Raw genomic sequence first — 19,352 nt, forward strand, 5'->3', positions numbered from 1 at the left:
GCATTCGTGTTCCCATCCCCCTGACGACATTAAAATCAGACTGAAAACATCCCAGCTGAGACTCCTATCTTCTTGGCTGCCATTCCAGGCCTGTTCTTGCTCTGCTTTAGAGAGATGACCCGCAAATTGTTTTGTCCCCCAGTGTTAATATTCTCTGAGTCAGAGGGCACAGTCTCTGCTGGAGGGTCTCAGAGGAAATGATGACAGATCTACAGCTAGACAGCAGGAGAAATCCAGAACAAATGGCATGCTGTTCGAAACATCAAACTGCTTTTATTTTCATAAGGGAGACGATTCTCCATATGTTTGTGAAATGCCTCATCTTTGTTTACTGTTTGTTCCGGATCCAGCTATGTGGCGATGTTCCCCTATACTCCCCGTAAGGAGGATGAGCTGGAGCTAAGGAAGGGAGAGATGTTTCTGGTGCTGGAGCGCTGTCAGGATGGCTGGTTCAAGGGCACCTCCATGCACACCGGCAAGATTGGAGTCTTCCCTGGGAACTACATGAGTCCAGTCAGCAGGTCAGTCATTTATTATTGTCAACATACACTCAGTCACACATACACGTGTTTTTTTTTTCACATATACTGTGATATATCTCAACTTCTACTTGATGGATTGGCACAAACTTTGGTACAGACATTCATGATCCCCTGACTTTTCCTCTAGTGCCACCATGAGGTTTATTTTTTAGCAATTTATTGAAATATCTTGACAATATTTGGATGGATTGCTGTGAGATTTGGTACACACATTCACAGTACCCAGAGGATGAATTGTAATAAATTTGATCTTGTGACTTTTCATCTAGTGCCATCATCTGGTCAAATTTTGATGTTGTCCAATACTTTGGTGCCAAACTCATGACATTCCCATTAGCCTCAGCTGTGTAAATGGCAAATGTTTGCATGCTAACATGCTAAACCAACATGGTAAACATGTTAAATATTATACCTACTAAACATCAACACGCTAGCATTATCATTGTGAGCATGTTAGCATACTGATGTTAGCATTTAGCTTGAGCCTCACAGAACCGCTAGCATGGCTATAGACTCTTTTTTTTAACATGAAGTCTTAATACATTTTATGAGATTAAAAAATGAGTTCTGTTGCTGTGATGTTTTCCTGTTAAATCAGACTGCTATGTCTCACCCCACCTCATGTCCTCTGTCCTCAGGACAGTGTCAGGGAGCACCCAGGCCAAAGTGCCCTTGAGTCTGTGCACTCAGGCTGGCAGAGGAGTCACCATCGTCAGCCCCTCCTCTGCTCCCCTTGGGGCCATTGTTGCAGGGCCCGACTTCAACAAACCCCTCGCTGTGTGCTCCAGCTCTGTATCTGCCAGCTCCCAACCTGCAGCTGTGGTAACAGCAGCTCAAACAGCCACAGGCCAGCAGCCAAAAGTCCCACTGCACGTCAGCTCACAGATGACTGTGAATCAGGCTCGCAATGCAGTCCGGACAGGTAAGTTCACTGGAAAGAGAGCAGTAACTAAATGTTGCATTTTTTGTAGGAAAAGGGTTTCAAATGTCTAATATTGTTTATATCTCATTTACAGCTGCATGTCACAATCAGGACCGGCCCACAGCAGCAGTGACACCCATCCAGTCTGCAACACCGGTAACCTATCTCCCACACCTTGCAGTGTGCCCACAGCCCCCCTCCTGCCCTGCTCAAGGCTGCACCCGGGGCGGAGTGGCAATGGGCTGTGCCGCTGCATCCCTGACCCCACCCAATGTCAGTGCAGCATCCCTGGAGGGTGATGCTTTGAGACCTGTACCTGTCCTCACTGTGCCTGTTGGTGCTGGAAACAGCTCTGCTCTCAATCCCGTATCTAACAATACAGCTCTCGCCTGCAGACTGGACATCAAGGTTGGAAATGTCGAGATAATATCAGTTTCCATGAATGAAATTAGATTTTGTATCCATTAAACCATTGCTTTTGCAAATATCTAATGATGTTTGCATGTTTTATCATGATGGGGATTTTGTCTGTATTTCTAGCATATTTTACCAGCTTGCTAGATGATTGAAATGCCTTGCAGTAGTTGTTAGTGTCTGAGATTCCTGATGGCATTTTTTAGAATGCTAATCATACTGAAAGGATTTACCAGTAACAATCAACAAGGAGAGGTTATTATTATGCAAAGACAGTTTGTGAAAGAAATAAGAATTTCTCCTACTATACTGGTGTCAGTACTGGAGAAACAGTTCCAGGCACTAGATTACACCTGTCTGTGGTTTCTGAAAATCATTTGCGTCTCGTTGCCTCAGGAGTTGGTGCAGTTCTCTAACATAAAAAAAATGATGCTGTCTTGTTGCTGCAGAGAGAAAAGAAAAGTCTTCTGAAGCTGTTGTCCTCCAATAAGAAGAAGTCTCGTCCTTCACCCCCCTCCTCTCCCACCCTCGAGGCGGAACAGGCTGCTGCTGGAGAGGCGCTACAAGGTGCCATGGGGCCTGACACCTCCCCTCCCTCTGGCTCTGTCAGCTGCCTGGAGCCCGAACCTGCTACTGCTGTTGCCTCTGCCTCTTCATCCTCCTCTTCCTCAGTCTCAGACTCCTCCCATCGGAAGAGCACTCCCCTTGACGGATGTGTTCCTATCGCTCCTCCTCCTCGCCAGCCGTGCTCCTCTCTCTTATCTCAACAGCATGATGCACGGCCCATCATATGTGAGAGGTACATTGATGTAAATCTACAAAATCCGCAGTTCCACGGCATTGTTTGGGATTGTCCTGCTTATCTGCCTTTTACATAGAAAGTGTAACACTATATCACAGGTATTCTGACTTATCAGTTGTCATTGTTGGAGTGTCTATCATTCACTGAATGTGCCTCTGGCTGTCTTCCCCAGGTACAGAGTGGTGGTATCATATCCTCCCCAGAGCGAGGCTGAGCTGGAACTTAAGGAGGGCGACATTGTGTTTGTTCACAGGAAGAGGGAAGACGGCTGGTTCAAAGGTACGCTGCAGAGGAACGGAAGGACCGGACTGTTCCCTGGCAGCTTTGTAGACAGCATCTAATACACACACCAGAACGAAGCATGGTCACCACCACCATGACCCAGCTGAATGCTGCTAGCCACCGTACAAACCAAACAGATCAGCTCTCGCAAGGTTGCTGGGACAGATGGACACTTTTCAGAGCCTGATGTGGCTCTTGTAACTGAAAAAGAACAATAGTGGCACATGAGAGAGAGCTGCAGAGAAGAACAGCGTATGTTGTCAATGGAAGCACAGTGGACAGAGTTAGACGAGAGCACACGACTCATGAACTTTTCCTTTTTGTTGGTTATTTATATCTTTGTAACAATTCAGCTGTTAAATGTGTGCCTTGTACTGTTCCTCACTTTATTGTACATACGGACACAAAGATGATTAGTCCTAAAACAACCAGTATGAACTATTGATATAGATATGTTACACATTTTAACTTATTTCATAGATTGGCCTTTTTGTAGTGCAACACATTAAGGGGTTAAGCTGGCACATGCCTTATGCCATATTCTACCATATCAAATATACTTTTCCCTCTTAGACTGCTGATTTTTCTGTTTTACCATCATTTCAAACTGTCAGCAGATAAGAAAGGTATATTAGATTCAGCAGACCAGAACAAATGAGCAGTGTCATCATCACTTGTGCGGTATAGTGGGAGAAAGGACACTTCCCCAGCTCCAAAGGCATTACCTAAACCTGAAGATCGTAAGAGAGATCTGCCATATTGCACATTTGAGTACTCTAGCTACATTTCACAGCCATGTGAACATTGCACATCACAGAATATTTCTGTGAGCTATTCACAGGCCTCCAATTTGTTTTCTCCTGGTGCGGCTGAGGCTGAAGTGCTAAGGACTGTTACCTGCAGTGATCAAATATTTGCATGTGATTAGCAAAGCCATCTGCAGGAGACGATGTGGCGATAGACGTGTTGCACGATTGTTTGGTTCTGCCTTTTTAATATGCGAAGAACACACTCCAGAATAGACTTTGCAGTCAAGTATGGCTTACTTTGTACCTTCTATGTATTTACTGACCAGAGTAGCTGCTCTCCTAACCCCTCGGCAAGAGCCAAACCCAGACGTAGCTCTACATCACAGGAGCGACATAACATTTCAGTATCAGTTCACAAGATTTTTTTTCAGTGTGTATTTATGTTTGTTACAAATTCCACAGAGGCTGAGACCTGCTGCTCTTAAAGAGTCTGTCATATAACTAACCTGGACACGCTGTAAGGCACACAGGACACAGTCACCCTTCAAACAGGTTCTCAACGTTTATATACTAAAACTCGTTCCTAATGTGACTTGTGGCAATAAAAACACAGCTAGCTAAAGCACAGAATGTTTGCCTAAAGTAACATATCATTATGTCACTACATAGGAAGACGTGTTTAGTGTAATTCTGTTAAGTCTCAAAAGTTGTTGTTTTTATTATAGAAATCAATCACTTTGACCCCCTTGATTTTTTTATTTTTGTGGTTGGGTTTTGTTGTACATTTCTCTATACAAAGTTTTTAATGTAAAGTGTTGTATTGACTTGAATTACTGTAAGATTTCTTTGTGATTGAAGGGGATTTGGTTGTAGTTTTTGTGCTTGTTAAACACAAAACAAAAAGACTGAGCAGTTATACAATGAAAATGAAAACTAGTTTTTCGTCAAATCAAATATGTCAATACATAATTCCTCTTTTCATATGTATTCTCATAAATGCATTGGATAAAGTAAGGAAATTGTACAAAGTAAAGGTAATATTAGGTATCACTATAGACTGACCCCTCCTGCCTCGGTGGACCCCACAACAGTTAATGTGACTTATACATCTGCTCTTCAGCAAGTCCTATGATGTCTGAGGGGGGTATTTAAACACTTACGAGTTGACTCAATCACTGAATTGTGCCAAATTTGATATTTGGCTTAGATAATGAATTTACTGACTGAATTTGACCCAGAGTTTCAAGTTGTTTTTCTCTTTGTGAGTGTTTTGTTGTTGATTGAGGGGGACCACTGTGTAACTGACTGCTGGAATATGTTGTAGTTTGTTTGAAATTTGAAGAGCGTGTGGAAAATGATGGTACAAATCACTGTTAGGGCCTTTTTTCTTTTGTCTTTTCTGAATTGGTACTTATGTAGAACTAACCTGATGTTGCATTGTTGTCTTGGCAATCACCACACCAACCTCAGGCTCTATGCTAAAATGTTCCTCTTGAGTGTCTTTTCATTTCACTGGTAAGCCTTTAATATCCACATCAGACTTACTACAACACAGATACACACATTTATCATGACATATGCACTATAACAATTCTAATCATACTGACTTCTTCATGCATATGCTGCACAGTTTCAGACTCAACATGAAGCATTACTTTCAATAGGTACTTAACTTTCATGTTTTTGAACACATGACAACTTAAGTTTGCTTGATTTAACTTAACACAATATTCCTCATGCCAAGGTGACTTACTTGATTTTTTTTGTCTGTAGTTAGTCTGTTGTATGTCTGAAAATGGTGAAACTGAAATCAACCTATTTGGCACAAGTCTATTATGTGAAAAACATTCTGAAGTATTTGAGGGAATAGCACATTTTGTAAAAATCTCTATAACAATAAAAGCTAATGGTTTCCATAAGTTCCTCAGGCTAATTCATTGTTTCATGACAGTAATGTCATGTTCTCTTTGCCTCTTTTTTTCTCCAGTGACTTTGTATTTTGTTTGACACTTGCAGCCTGGGCAGAACCATCTAAGCAGAAGTATTATGAAAAAACATAGACCGCTTTTGACAGGACTGAGAACTCATGTTCCTGCTGAGATCCTTCTTCCCTATTCTGTCACAGGGCTTGAATGGCATTAGTAGCTAACTCAGGTTCTGATTTTGACAGAAAGTATACACACATAAATTAACTCAGCAGAGACAGTTGTTAAATGTGTTTGGAGTACAGCACAGTACAGTACATGTGGTCATCAGTGACTCTAGGATTAAACATTTCATGCTGTAGAGGAGTCTTTCCTCTTCTCCTGTGACATGCATTGGAGCAGAGTGTTGCAAAGAGAGGTGAACCTTCCCAGTGTGTTCAGCTGGGAAGCACTGACAGGAACTGACAAGCACCCAGAGAGGTCATTGTGCTGCACACAGCTCCCTGCAGAGGATGGGTTACCATGGAAATGAGTTATTCCAATTTATGGGCACAACACTATACTGAGCAGGAATAATAAAACCTAGACTTGCAGGCAAGTATAACGGGGTCAAAGCACCCAGACAAAATTCAGACCCGCAGCTTCACCAACAAAAGGCAGTTCGATCCTCAGCTCCTCCTGTCCACATGTCAAAGTGTTCTTGGGCAAGACACTGAACACCAAACTAATCCCCATGATCAGACACCACCTGTCATCGTAGTGCGCTGTGTGAGTGTGTATCACTAGGCAAGTGAGAGTCAAATTGTAAAGCACACAGTATTCAAATTAATCCGTTTACCATTGTACTGCTCTAGCAGACACGCTACATAGCAAGAAAGCAGAAACTACCATTGTACCACTGCAGGTCCTGAATTCACACAGCATCTGGCATGTAGTCTGGACTACCATCCATTTGTTTAAAAGAACACTGACCTCCATGAAAATTGTGAGACAAGGAGTAGGAGGTGGAAAACCCAACAGAAGAAAAGCAGGCAAACAATCTGTTTCAGATGGCATTTGACCTTTAAATAATGCCTTTTATGCCCTGAAGCTATAATGCTACATATAGGGCATAAGATAGTGCGTGAGACCACACAAAGCTAAGTCATTTTAAATGTCAAACATTGTTATATTGTTTCAAGCAAAAAAAAATTATGATAGGAGAAAAATGAATGTTTATTTGTAGCTATAAAATGATTAAATATATAGATGACACCAATTGAAAATTTAATAATGCATACATTTAAAAAATTGACCAGCATCTGATTTGCAAACCTGACCAAGGTGTAATTAAACCACCAGTTATTTGTGTGACAGGCTATGTCTGTCTCAATCTAGTTAAAAAGGCATCAGATATCCACACAGACAAGGAAACTTCAAATGATGTGAATATCTTCCACAGCTGGAAAACAAGAACTTTTTTCAGTGTATTTAAAAAGAAAAACACCACCACAGAACATTGAATTTATTTTTCTGTCAAAATGCCAAAAATTATAAATGAAATGTGATTATAAAAAATATTAGCCAAAAAATAAGCCAATTTTGACACAAATAATCCAGTGCTTCTTTTCAGTATCTGCTGTTTCATCCAGTACTACAGTTTTCATACTTGAAAACTAATTGAAATGCTAATATGATGATCCTGTTACACAACCTTGTAATGTCACCAAGCATTATGCTGCAGGACTAACATCCAGCACAAAAGTCTTGAGCTAAAAGTCAATAGTACGTGCAAGGCCACATGAAAACATAGGCTGTTAACACTGATAGTTGCAGTGACCTCCAGTTTGTGATCTTACGTACCTTTGCCTGCACAATTACTTTTGTGTCATGTGCACTGACTCCACTATGGGCACCATAAAGCAATGAATGAAATGTCCTTCCTGGAGAAAAAGAATCAGTAAAAATACACTGTTTAGTTGGTTTGGACCTCATTTTTAACTGCTTAATCTAAAGGAAATAGTGCATGTGTAGCACATTTTACAGTAAAAGATACAATTGCATAAACGCTTTTTGTCATTTGGAGAAAGAACTCAGGAGGATTTCCTCATATAAATAATCCCGTAGATGTAAATACATGTTGAGAATTATCCTAGTGATATTTTTCAGTATGCTGCTGCTTCATCCACCACAGTTTTATTCTTAAAAAGTCAAAGTGGATATGCAAATAAGATAATCCTGTTGCACCACTTATTACGCCTCTCAGATCCACGTATTTTGCCACAAAACCAAGATCAATTCAAAATGACCATAAAAATCCTGACAGGCGTTGACAGGTTTTCAACTCGCAATAGATGGTGCTGATCCAGATGACAACCAGTCACTTAACACCCTGAGCTAAATCCCAGGACAATGGCTTGTGTGCAGTGAGCAGCAGTAGACCACCACTTGAAAAGGGCTTTAAGAAATCTCAAGTATCACCAGTAGCTCTTGACTAACATCGACATGACAAAATACATGAAAATATCCTGTGTAAACACATGATTTTTGGTGTCATTTTGAGTAAGTTTGTAAATCAGGAGGGATTCTTAATATAAATGAGACAACAGATGTATATACAGGTTGAGAATGATGCCAGATTTTTCATCATCTGTTTTTTACACTTAAAAAGTTGAAATACAAGTTAGATAATCATGTTGCACCACATAAATAATTGTGTCTCAGATGTATAGTCACAGTGTATTTTGCTACAAAAACAATATAATGGACAAGTGTCTTTTGGCAGTGCACCACACCACTGCGGCATGCTTATGGATGTATGCTAGCCGCCTTAGCCAAGTTAGCCTGGTTCATGTAATGTTTCTGCCGTCACAATGACAAACAAGAGACCTGAGCTCCAATGAGTGCATTTCTTTATCTATATTTCAGTTCTTCTGTCTGACTTGATCACATTTGTTTCATATTCTTTGGCCACTTATGGTCAAATATGAAACAAATGCTGCTGAATTTGATGTAAGAACATTGCTGTCTTTGAGTTGTAAATAGGTTAACAGGAGTGTTGAAGGTGAGGATTTGAATTAGATGCATGTGTTTACATATAGGAGAGCCTATGTGTACAAAGTGCAGGTGAAATATTCATAGCTGCCATTTAGAGTTCAGGAATTGAGTGTCAAGGTCGAGAATTTATTGTTAATGTTTAAGCTCAGGGTGTGTTCACCGTCACACTCAGAGGAAGGCTCCCACTTTACAACAAGAACCAAATCCAAAAATGTCAGTTATTGACATTTTAGATCATGTTAATTGTTCATTTTTTATCCATAATAGTTGAAATAAGTTTAATTCATTTTGGGACCTACATTGATTAGTTCTCCTAGATCATCCTTTTTGTAGATTATTCTAAAGAGGAGAAAATGCATCAGTGTGGTCAAAATAGTACAGGTGCATCTGTGAAGCAAAGTAGGCTACATGTGCAAAGTTCAGGACATTCAAAACAGGAAGTAAAATATATGTGCACATCACCATGAAAACATATAGGATTGACCCATGACCTAAGCCTCAATACTGAATACTGATCAGGCAATGAAATACTAGATTTCTCTGAATTGGACTAGGGCTAATATAATGCATGTGTAGATGCAGGGACACGATCATAGATCCACATCTGAGTGTGTACGGGTCTGTTGGCAAGAATCATTAGATCAGTTGGGTGTGAAAGTGGGGAATAATGTCTCAGTGCTCTGAAGGTGATCTGAATATAAATGAGGCCACATTTCTCTCTCTGTAACAAACATAGTTAATATTAATGAACATTGCAGTAAAGAGTAATAACATTTGAAGCAAATTACGCTGTTGGTTCTCTGTATTTCTCTGCTGCAGCACAGATGTGACTCATATGGCTCAGGGATCACAGGTCCTCTCTGGCTTAGACTGAATGTGATTTAACCTCAGCAGACCAGTCCTGCAGAGTGTGTCTCTCTGATGGATGGTCCAGGTGTAGGTCAAGGCCACTCTCAACATTACTCCTCTTTTTGTACACCAGTGACAGTTTTGTTTTCTTCATGAGATGTATTTCCATGGGGAGCAGTGACACATGATGCAAAAGGATAATGAATTTACAATTTACAATCTATGTGCTATTTCAGCGTGCAGTGTAGGGCCATCTGGTCAACATACGTCAGTATTAATGGAAATCTTCTAAAAAAAATACTCAGAGAGAATTCGTTGTGGCCTAATTATTCCTGTGAAATAAATGTTGTCTTACACAAATATCCCAGAAAATATTATCCCTGATATTAAGACATTCATATGATGATGCTAATAAACTACAATAAAATCACTATTTGGTACTGCACACACATCCCACAGCAGTAACAGAAACATTTTTCTGTACTGACTCTGATGACCTTTGCGGTTCTTGCTTCCTCAGCCAAACTGTTGCAAAAAAAATTCACATACAAGGATGTATATAGGTTTTACTTTGCCACAGGTCTTTTTCATGGAAGACAGTTTGACATGTCACAGTAGCAAAAGCACAGGTGTGACAATAAACATAATGATGGTGACTCCATTTAGACAAATATTAATGTGTACTTCGGCTACCAAGAGGCTTTCACAAAATAGAAAGAAAGGACCGATTAACATCGACTTATTTCTATACGGGCATCCTTGAGAGAGAGTGCCAGAAACATAATGTAAGAAAGCTTTAAACCTCATGAGGAATGTATGTGGTTATGACTGGGGGCTGATAAACACTATCACTGTTAATTATACTGTATACCAGGCACTAATGAGATCCACTATTGATTATGGATGTATAGTATATGGAAAAACATGTAAAACTATTTTACAAATATTAGTCAATACTAAGAAATATGGTACATGAGACAGGACAGGGATGGAGTTTAAAATCACTACTGAGCTCAAGACAGACCTTCAGGGAAATCAGAAGGGAGTTGATAGGTTATATAATACAGACAAGATTAGGAAATAGTCTAGGGTGAGATTTTTTGTTTTGTTTTTTGTTTGTTTGTTTGTTTTGTTTTTCTATAAACCAATCAGTATCAGATGATTCGATGCCATGAATCTACACACTCCGACAGAGTGGGTGGCGATATGCCCCTTTAAAGTTAGTTTGCCATCCGCCAATAACACGAGGAAGAAGCAAGAAGATGAAGAAGCGACGAAGAAGAATGAGACAGCCATGTGTCCACTGCGCCATCTATCGACTAATGCTGAGTAACACAACAACACTGAGAACAAACATGGCGCCGTCATTGAGCACCTACTTCTGATATTCAGTCTTTTTCCAGTCAATAAACTCACTTAACGAGGAAAAGCACCGTCGAAAATAAGGTAAGTAACAGCTAGCTGTAGAAACTTTAGCATGTGACTGTAGTTATGTAGGTCAGAAAGTGCTAATATTACCAGACAGCAATGTGACCCTAAAATAACAGCCGCTATTAGCTTGTCATGACCTGACTGAGACCATTTCGCTTGATAAAATTGAAAAATTATTATTAATCTCCGTTAGAGTTTGTTGTTTAAAGTCTGTTTTAAGTAACGCTGGAGTTTTACAAACGTTACAACCCCAGCTGTTATCAGACAGCTTATATACACTTCATGGTGACTTTATGCATTTTTTTCTCCCTCTCCTGTTATTAAAGCGTAGTCAGTTAATCTAATAATGATGATAATAATAATAATATAATATAATAATAATAATAATAATAATATTTTATTATTTATAGAGCGCTATTCGGGGTACTCAAAGATACTTTACATAAGTTAAAATAATGATAGAAATCAATACATTAAAACATATTTCATGTTTTGGTATTTTCTTTATGTGAGCCACATGTTGTCAATTTACATACTTCATATTTCATCGGGGAGTCATTTTGTACTGTATAGTGTGATGAAAAATGTTATAATACACCTCTGGCTGCAGTGTTGTGATGTGCAGTCTCTCCTGCAGGCTCATGTCCAGGCTGGCGGTGGTGTGTGGGGGGTCCAGGGGTATTGGGAAGGCTGTGTCCCGCCTGCTGGCAGAGAGGGGCTGCAGGCTGGCCGTTGTCTCCAGGAACGAAGATGCTGCCCGAGCCACCGTGTCATCTCTATCTGGAGGTACAGTACTGTACTGTGTGTATATGCACAGAGACATGGATACGTACACACCAACATACATATTCTGTACATCTACGTGTATGTTTCAATAGGCAACATGTAAACCTTATGCATTGAACCTCAGTCACTATTGTCTTTCTCTCTCACTCTCCAGTCCTGGACTTTTCAAGCACTTTTGGTTTTGCCAATGTTTTTATTTCTTCACAACGCAAGCTCCGTGAAATTTGAGCAATTACAAAGAATGCCACATTGTTTTCCCTGCTGAGTTGATCTCACCACAAAAGATTTTCTTTCATAAGCCAGACAAAATTAAATAAATGTTGAAATTTTGAATTCACATACTGCAAAAGCAAATCTGATGCTGACAGTCTACCCTCAGTTTCCTGCCAGCCCACACACAGAGGTGCAAACACACAGTGGCATTTCTTTTGCTTTTATGCTGTACAATAAAATAAATTCAGACCTACAGTACCTGCAGCTGGTACAAACAGATAGCAGTCTTGTAACCATCACCTTTCACACAGACCCTCTGCATCTGCCCTCTAGCTGACCATGTGGTTTTCAGCTGCGATGTCTCCAAAGAGCAGGAGGTGCAGAAAACCTTTGAAACGATCCAGAAGACCTGTGGAAACATCTCTTATCTTGTGAACGCAGCTGGCATCAACAGGTGAGTAGGCACTTGAGCGGACTCCTCTGCTGAAGCCCTGCTGTATCTGCTAAAGTACATATGGGCATATTTATAAATGGATATAATGCTTTTTATAGAAGAAACTTTAGCAGACCTGTATTACTGTGTGTCTCTGTTTGTTCAGGGATGCTCTGTTACTGAGGACTAAGCCGGACGACATGGTGGCTCTGCTTCACACCAACTTGCTGGGCACCATGCTCACCTGCAGAGCAGCACTGCGCAGCATGCTGCACACCCAGGGAGCCGCTATTGTTAATATTGGTATTTACTGCTTCAATAGCAGCCATGAATAGTGATGTGTTTTCAATTTGGTCACAAGGTGGCAGTGTGTATCACTGCTACTCATTAGAGTCGCTTCATATTTGAAGGATCATGAGTATTTTTGCATGTTTTAGACCATTTACTACAAGTCTCTTACTGCCAATATGCCTTTCATACATAAAATACATTTTTAAATGAATGATGAGAAGTTTGAAGATATTTTTTCATCAGTTAACACTAACACTTTATGATAATGCACTTAAAATCGAGGACATCTACAACACTCAAGAATGCAGGATGGCTGCAAATTAACCAGTATTGAATTTGCATAATGTGTAAGAAAATGAATCATCTGTAAATTGATTTCATTAGTATACAGACATAAATTAAAACCAGTGGCTGACTAGAAGGTAGGAAAACCTCACCCATCAGTGTGTTTTTGGCTGTAATGTAAATTATAAGTGGTTTGTATTAAGTGGGTTAAAACACTCTAATGGTCCTTTAAGCATAATGGCTTCAAATAGTGGCGTCCTACCAGGAGTTTATTTTGAAACATTTCTGTCATGTTCTTACTGGATGTCTGTTTCCTGTTTGTAGGCTCTGTTGTGGGCCTGAAAGGGAATGCTGGCCAGTCTGTTTACAGTGCCAGTAAAGCTGGTCTAGAGGGCTTCACACGCTCCTTAGCTAAAGAAGTTGCTTCACGCAACATCAAGGTCAACCTGCTGGCTCCAGGTACAGTACCACTCCACCTTTCCCTCTCTGCCCTGTCAGCATCTTCTCTGTCCTCTTTTTCTGTCATCGTATTTGTCTTTTTTTTCATGTCCCTGCCCTCTTTCCCCTCCAGGTTTCATTCGCACTGACATGACTGCAGGGCTGAAGGAGGAGGACGGGGTGCGCGGTATCCCAATGGGGAGATTTGGTGAGCCAGAGGAGGTAGCCCAGGCTGTCATCTTTCTTTTGGAGTCTTCCTACATCACAGGACAGGTGCTGGTGGTGGATGGAGGGCTGCAGCTGGCCATGTAGAAAACAATGCCAGAGTGAATGTCTCAATCTGCCTTTTCTTGATGCTCGATGTTACTGATGACTGAGGAAAAGTGAACACTTTGCACTTAACAAGGCTTCATGGCTGAAGATGAATGTTGCTCTGTGGACACATGAAATTCAGTCATATCTGGTGAGCCATCGAACTGTGAGATACAGTTTCTGTTATCTGTATCGACTGTTTTCTTGTCAGAATTATTTCTGCAAAATACAACAGCGCTACCTAAAGAATGATCAGAATCTTTGTACAAGTTGTAAAAAAGCAGTTACTCTTTGACATAGAGAGACAAACGCACATCTTGCAGAGGATCACTGTCCCGCTGCTCTCTGTCTTTCTGCTGAGTCACTCTGTCCAGCCACAGTAGGCGTGGCCTGATGTGTGTGACAGTCATGACTAACGCTGCTGACTCCAGAGTGTCTGGCCGAGTCCAGACCTCCGTGCCCTGAGGTCCTAAATTTGATCAGTAGATTTAACGCTGTTGGTCTTTTTCCATGACTGTAATGCGGCCGACACTGATCGCAGTGCTCATGTTTTGTTCCCCCACCTCCCCTGGGAGACCCCCTCACAGCCGGCACATGTTGCCCCTCCACCAGCGGCCCCCTGAGCCCACCTCTGGAGGGGCCTGTCGAGGGGCCAGGCATGTTGGGCTGCAGCTGGAGGAAATTAGAGGTGGAGGTGGGGGGGAGGGATATTTTTAGTTCTGGGAATGTTTTGAGTGTCTGGTTACAGCTCTGGTCCTGTAGTGTGGATGGATGGGGTTGGAGGTTGGCTGTCATGCTCAGTGATGAGATCTGAAATGCTGCGTTGCTTGTCACTCCTCCAGTTCCCCTCACTGAAACACACTGTTTTATGTGCACTTGTATCCTAAATGTTTGATTTTTGATTAAAGGATTGGATTACATTATACTCCGATTAGCATTCTGAACAAATTATTATTATTACTTTTTTCAAATGATTATATATTTCCACTGTGACTGATAATGTGTTTTTTGGCATTCTGGTATTGTTTTAGGAGGAGCCTACCAGTCTATAAAAACATCTCACGCTGTCTCTGAAGAGTTTGATTTTTATTAACTTTCATAACCTAAAATAATATCAGGAGAACAATCCATATACAGGCATTGATTGGCATAGAAATGTGCAGTAACAGTAACAGTCAGCTGATGCAAGCTCTGGACAGACACAGAAAAAGATGTCCACTTTGTATAGTATTACAGAGGTGACAAAAATAGTAGATATAAATATATCTTGCTTTTAACTTTTCATCAGCTTAGAGAGTTTGCTGCCCCTGAATACCGGAAAAAGTTGTGTTTTTATACACCCTGGTAAAGATTGTTTGGCATTGTACAAGTGTCCAAAAAATAACATGCAAAGAAATTGTGTTTGCGTTAAGCCTAAAAGTGATTTAAGGCAGTAAATATATTTATAAAACTTCATGATACAGAAAAGATAGTTTTATCGGTGAACGTTTGACAAAAAAAGGTTGCTGATATAAGTTATGTCAAGATTGTTGGGAAAGTAAATAGTCTTTTTTTTTCATACAAAAATAAACTGGACAATCTGTGATGCGTGTGACAAATACACTGAAACCTTTCACAGCACCCTCTCTTGAGTGAGAACATTTCAATTCACACCACTAAAATAAACCATCAAAGAAAGAAAAAAAAAAAAATCACCAAAATGACCCGCCATCACCAGAGTTTTTCATATATTCCATTTTTCACCATCACGACTGTCGTCTTCACCACTGCCACACTCACTGCTTCACATCCCTTCATCAAATGTTCACTTACCACATTAAAGTTGATGTCCATCACAAAAACCTGCTTTTTCCATCACTGTCTCGCTCTGTGTCTGTTGAATCCAACCATTCTAGATTTCTGCTGCACCCACAAACAAACCGACAGATCTCACTCATGTGTAAACATCCTTTTCCCCCTTTTGCTAAAAAACCCCACTAAACATACTGTTTGTAAGGCCCGGCCTTGTCCAATATCTGTAATACTATGCTAATTTATGACTTGACAACACTGAGACTGTAAGATACTCTAACTACAATCAGATACTGTAGATATCAGCACTGTGCCACACAAGCCCACATAATAAACATTTGTGTTCTGGGTTCTCTCCTTCATCAAAGCTACGATGCTTTGAGTCATTTAGTCTCTTAAAGTCATCTTTTCTCCGGCATGTCCCACGTCTACACATAGTTGGGTGGAGCGCTACTTATAGATGCAGTATTAGCCTGTGTATTGCAAATGGCACCACTTGAACATGCATAGTAATTCTATGTTTCATTTCAACTTGTTTTTATCTTTACATACATAAAAGGCACTTAAACAGGAAACCATACAGTTCATGAAACGTGAGAGAGCATATTTATGAGCAGTCTTTTCTTGTGGTAAACACTTCAATCACTTTCCAGGTCCAGTTGATAAAATGAAGCAAACTTGATGAATTCTGTAATATCATGGTTTGTGTCATACTATAAAAACATGAAAACACCGCCTCTCTCTCTGCCCACCGACCCTTTAGTTCTGTATCTGCAGTTCAATGATAGAGTCCCTCAGGTGGACAAGGTTATATTCTGCCCTTCCTCGCCGTCATAAAGTATCTGTTTCAGGAGTACTGGGAGTAAGGGCAGCTTTAAGGGTTTTTCTTTTTTGTGGTGACGTGGTCATCCTCGCGCCTCCCTGTGGTCTCTACAGGTCGTCACTCTCCACCAGGCCACCGGGTGGCAGTGGGCTGGAGTCAGGGAAGAAGGCTGCCTTCACGTCCAGGCCTCTCTCTGTCAGTGCGGCGTAGCGGCTGGTGGAAGGGCGCACCTTCTTGGGCTTAGGGAGGTTAGGCTGCTGCCACTGAGCTGAGGATGAAGCAGAGAGGGTTGAATGTATAGAAAAGAAGTAAAACACACAAGAAACGCTTCATTCAATGAGCAGCGTTTGTTTTAGAGTCTGAACTTACTGTGGACATCGAGGCGTGCAGTGCTGGATACGATGCCGGCGTCATTCTTGGCTGACACGGTGTACCAGCCAGCATCTTCTTTCATGGCTGGCTGGATTATCATGCACAGGTAGCCACAGTTGTCCTGATGCATGCTGGGAAAGAACATTGACACAAATTTAGGGGAAGTTCTAAATATCCTGTGGACATATTTGGGTAAAAATGTAGGCTGAAACAATCAAAAAGTATTAAAAGTGCTATTTGGTCTTTATTTGTTTTATTCACCTGACTCTGTCGGTGTTGTGAGTGAATGATTCATTCTCCCTTTTCCAGAAGATTTGTGGGTAGGGAACCCCTGTGACACGACACTCCAGTCGCACGGGATGACCCTCCGCCACACTCGTGTTCTGCAGCTTCTCGACGAACGAAGGGGCCTTGTGCATCTCTTTAGCTGTGGAGAAAGTGTGTTATTGAGGCGCATAAAGGCTCCAAATTATGTTAACATGTCTCCGCTGTGCCCGTGCCAGCTGCCACATGCAGGGATTGTGTATGTTTCTGTTTACCTGCAACAATGAGTTCCAGGTTAAAGGAGTTCTGGCCGGCTCGGTTGCTGGCAATGCAGGTGTAGATCCCTGCGTCACGGCTAGTCACTGGCTCGATGACCAATGAGTGCACACCGTTTTCCCGCACCAGCATCTTGTGAGCTGAGTCAGGGCGGATGGTCTGTCCGTTCAGCTGCCAGATGAGGTCAGGAGTGGGCAAGCCGCTCACCTACAGGTGATAAAAAAAAAACATTAAAATCCGCTGAATGTTGGAAGGCTTGTTCGTAAAGTGAGCGCGATGCTTGGAGTTTGTGCAGTCAGCGCTTGTTTTTGTTGGAGAAAACGAGTATATTAGCTGCATGTGTTCTGTGGGGGCAGTGCGTGTTTATTGGGAGTATGAAAACAGCAGTGTTTGGTTAATCTGTCTGTGTTGTGTTTGTCTGGAGGAGCCTGGTCGCCTGCAAGCTTTGTCATGGCAATAAACTGCTCTGCCAAAAGGCCCAGTTGCTCTTTTCAGAGAAAATCGACACCTGCTCCACCCCGCCCCACTGGAAACCAGGCCACTGTGGATATGTATATGTGTGTTACAAGTATGGACAGATATCACAAAGGAGTAGAGACTAGACTAAGCATTGATAAGTAATTTTGGAAGCAGCCCAATACTCTTTCTGCAGACGGGACATTTTTAGCGTGGAAAGTTTGGAAACCTACAAACGATCTGGAAATAAATATTTGCTATAAATATCTTTGACATTAAGGGCTCAGAAGGAATGGAGACTCAGTTTATTTTTAATGAGCATAAAAAGACGGCCTTTTTATAGTGAGTTAATTGCGGGTCTGTTTTCTTTTATTATATGTAACCGTTTCAAAGAGTTCCTAAGTGCTGAAGGCTGCAAGGAGGCGAGGTGAAGACGGAGAGGATGAAGAGACAAGAAGGAGGAGGAGAGGCGGGAGAGGTGTGTGGGGGGGAAATAATTGCAGAAAACCTGATCCCACTTAATCCCTGAAATGTGACACCTCTGTATTCTCCCTGTCTGCTGCGAGCCATTCATAACCCAAGGAAGTGATGAAACATCTCGTCTCCGCTAGTTTTTAATTCCCTAAAAAAAAACAAAAAAAACTGGAATGCACAGGATGGGAAATGTTTCTTTGGCAGCGCTGACACGGAGCCTCCCTGAAAGCAATACAGACATTGAATTAAAGGGCGGATCTGAAATGGGTTTCTCTATTACTGTGATTAACATATTCTCTTTGGTGCGGGCATTTTTCTTCTCCAGTTGTTTCTCTGTTATTTTAAACCGTCTTGCTTTCTTTCCTTTATCAAAGAATGGATACCTTCACCTACAGTATATTAGCACAGCAGGTTAAATCACAGCAGGAGTTTGGTTGTTGGCTAAATTATCCCGTAAAACTAAACCTGCTGTAAGTAAAGAGGCAAAGGCTTCAAGTAAAAATGGCAGATTTTGACATAAGCTGTCCACAAATTTGGCCTTGAAACTGCGGTCATATAAAAAAGGTCTTCTTCGCATTCAAGTTCATAGCTTGACATGCCATACTAGACCAAAACACAGTGTATAATTTGTTCTTTTCTGCTTTTAAGTTTTAGCACTGTGTCAACTCATATATTGTGAGAGCTTGTCACCTTATAGTGACTGTTTCACCAAAGGAAGCTGCATTGTGATGAATATAAAATAGATTTTTGTGAGAAGGCAAACTGTGTCAACTTTAACTGTTTTTCGAATAGATTAGGCTGCACTCTCAGGACTAAGAGGTATGTATCTACCTTGCAGTCCATTCGGCACAGTCGGCCTTCCTGCACGATGAGGTCGCCGGGAGCCTGCAGGAAGTGAGGGCGGAAGTGACGCTCTTGGATGTTATCGTTCTCATCACCGCTGTCTCTAGACCTGGACCTGGGCCTGATACACGGAGGGAAACATACGGTATTTGACATTAAAAATCAACATCTGGGTTTTTTGGAAGCATTTTTTAAACTTTTTTTTTTAAAAAGTGGAATTTTACCATAAAACCTAACGGTGTCACATGTATTATTTACTTTCCACAGAGCCATTCTGTTTTAATTTGTTCAATGTAAACTCCTTTTGGAGCATGAAACCCAATGCTTTTTGGGGAATCATACA

General features: G+C 41.2%; 3 protein-coding genes across 6 annotated transcripts in view; 2 read left to right on the forward strand and 1 right to left on the reverse strand.

Moving 5' to 3' along the window:
- Positions 1 to 5,630, forward strand: part of sh3rf1 (SH3 domain containing ring finger 1) — a 32,535-nt gene extending 26,905 nt beyond the window's left edge. For both annotated transcript variants that reach the window (XM_042416667.1, XM_042416668.1), the window contains exons 8-12: positions 351 to 521; positions 1,181 to 1,464; positions 1,559 to 1,872; positions 2,328 to 2,677; positions 2,853 to 5,630. In XM_042416667.1, the coding sequence (XP_042272601.1) occupies positions 351 to 521; positions 1,181 to 1,464; positions 1,559 to 1,872; positions 2,328 to 2,677; positions 2,853 to 3,021 (1,288 nt within the window). In that variant the 3' untranslated portion in view covers positions 3,022 to 5,630. The remainder of the gene's footprint in view (positions 1 to 350; positions 522 to 1,180; positions 1,465 to 1,558; positions 1,873 to 2,327; positions 2,678 to 2,852) is intronic.
- A 5,163-nt stretch (positions 5,631 to 10,793) lies between these two features.
- On the forward strand, positions 10,794 to 19,088 carry cbr4 (carbonyl reductase 4). 2 transcript variants are annotated; one of them, XM_042416585.1, is made up of 8 exons: positions 10,794 to 10,967; positions 11,590 to 11,738; positions 12,285 to 12,405; positions 12,551 to 12,687; positions 13,285 to 13,419; positions 13,532 to 13,606; positions 18,086 to 18,170; positions 19,005 to 19,088. In XM_042416585.1, the coding sequence occupies exons 2-7, from the start codon at positions 11,594 to 11,596 to the stop codon at positions 18,121 to 18,123; spliced, it is 651 nt and encodes a 216-aa protein (XP_042272519.1). In that variant the 5' UTR covers positions 10,794 to 10,967; positions 11,590 to 11,593; the 3' UTR covers positions 18,124 to 18,170; positions 19,005 to 19,088. The 2 variants fall into 2 exon arrangements, with proteins under 2 accessions (XP_042272519.1, XP_042272518.1); XM_042416584.1 differs by lacking the exons at positions 18,086 to 18,170; positions 19,005 to 19,088 and having other exon boundaries at positions 10,796 to 10,967; positions 13,532 to 14,635.
- Positions 14,778 to 19,352, reverse strand: part of palld (palladin, cytoskeletal associated protein) — a 70,249-nt gene continuing 65,674 nt past the window's right edge. For both annotated transcript variants that reach the window (XM_042416510.1, XM_042416509.1), the window contains 5 exons: positions 18,998 to 19,130; positions 17,236 to 17,443; positions 16,958 to 17,123; positions 16,694 to 16,827; positions 14,778 to 16,592 (listed from right to left, as the gene is read on the reverse strand). In XM_042416510.1, coding sequence (XP_042272444.1) covers positions 16,432 to 16,592; positions 16,694 to 16,827; positions 16,958 to 17,123; positions 17,236 to 17,443; positions 18,998 to 19,130 — 802 coding nt within the window. In that variant the 3' untranslated portion in view covers positions 14,778 to 16,431. The remainder of the gene's footprint in view (positions 16,593 to 16,693; positions 16,828 to 16,957; positions 17,124 to 17,235; positions 17,444 to 18,997; positions 19,131 to 19,352) is intronic.

Source organism: Thunnus maccoyii, chromosome 7 (genome assembly GCF_910596095.1).
Source record: "Thunnus maccoyii chromosome 7, fThuMac1.1, whole genome shotgun sequence".
In the NCBI taxonomy this organism is placed as follows: Eukaryota; Metazoa; Chordata; class Actinopteri; order Scombriformes; family Scombridae; genus Thunnus; species Thunnus maccoyii.

Bases quoted from the DNA above. Each gene is read 5' to 3' on its own strand.
- cbr4 (XM_042416584.1), top strand. From the start codon at position 11,594: ATGTCCAGGCTGGCGGTGGTGTGTGGGGGGTCCAGGGGTATTGGGAAG. The intron at 12,406-12,550 runs GTGAGTAGGCAC...CTGTTTGTTCAG, and splicing joins AACGCAGCTGGCATCAACAG to GGATGCTCTGTTACTGAGGA. The intron at 13,420-13,531 runs GTACAGTACCAC...TTTCCCCTCCAG, and splicing joins GGTCAACCTGCTGGCTCCAG to GTTTCATTCGCACTGACATG.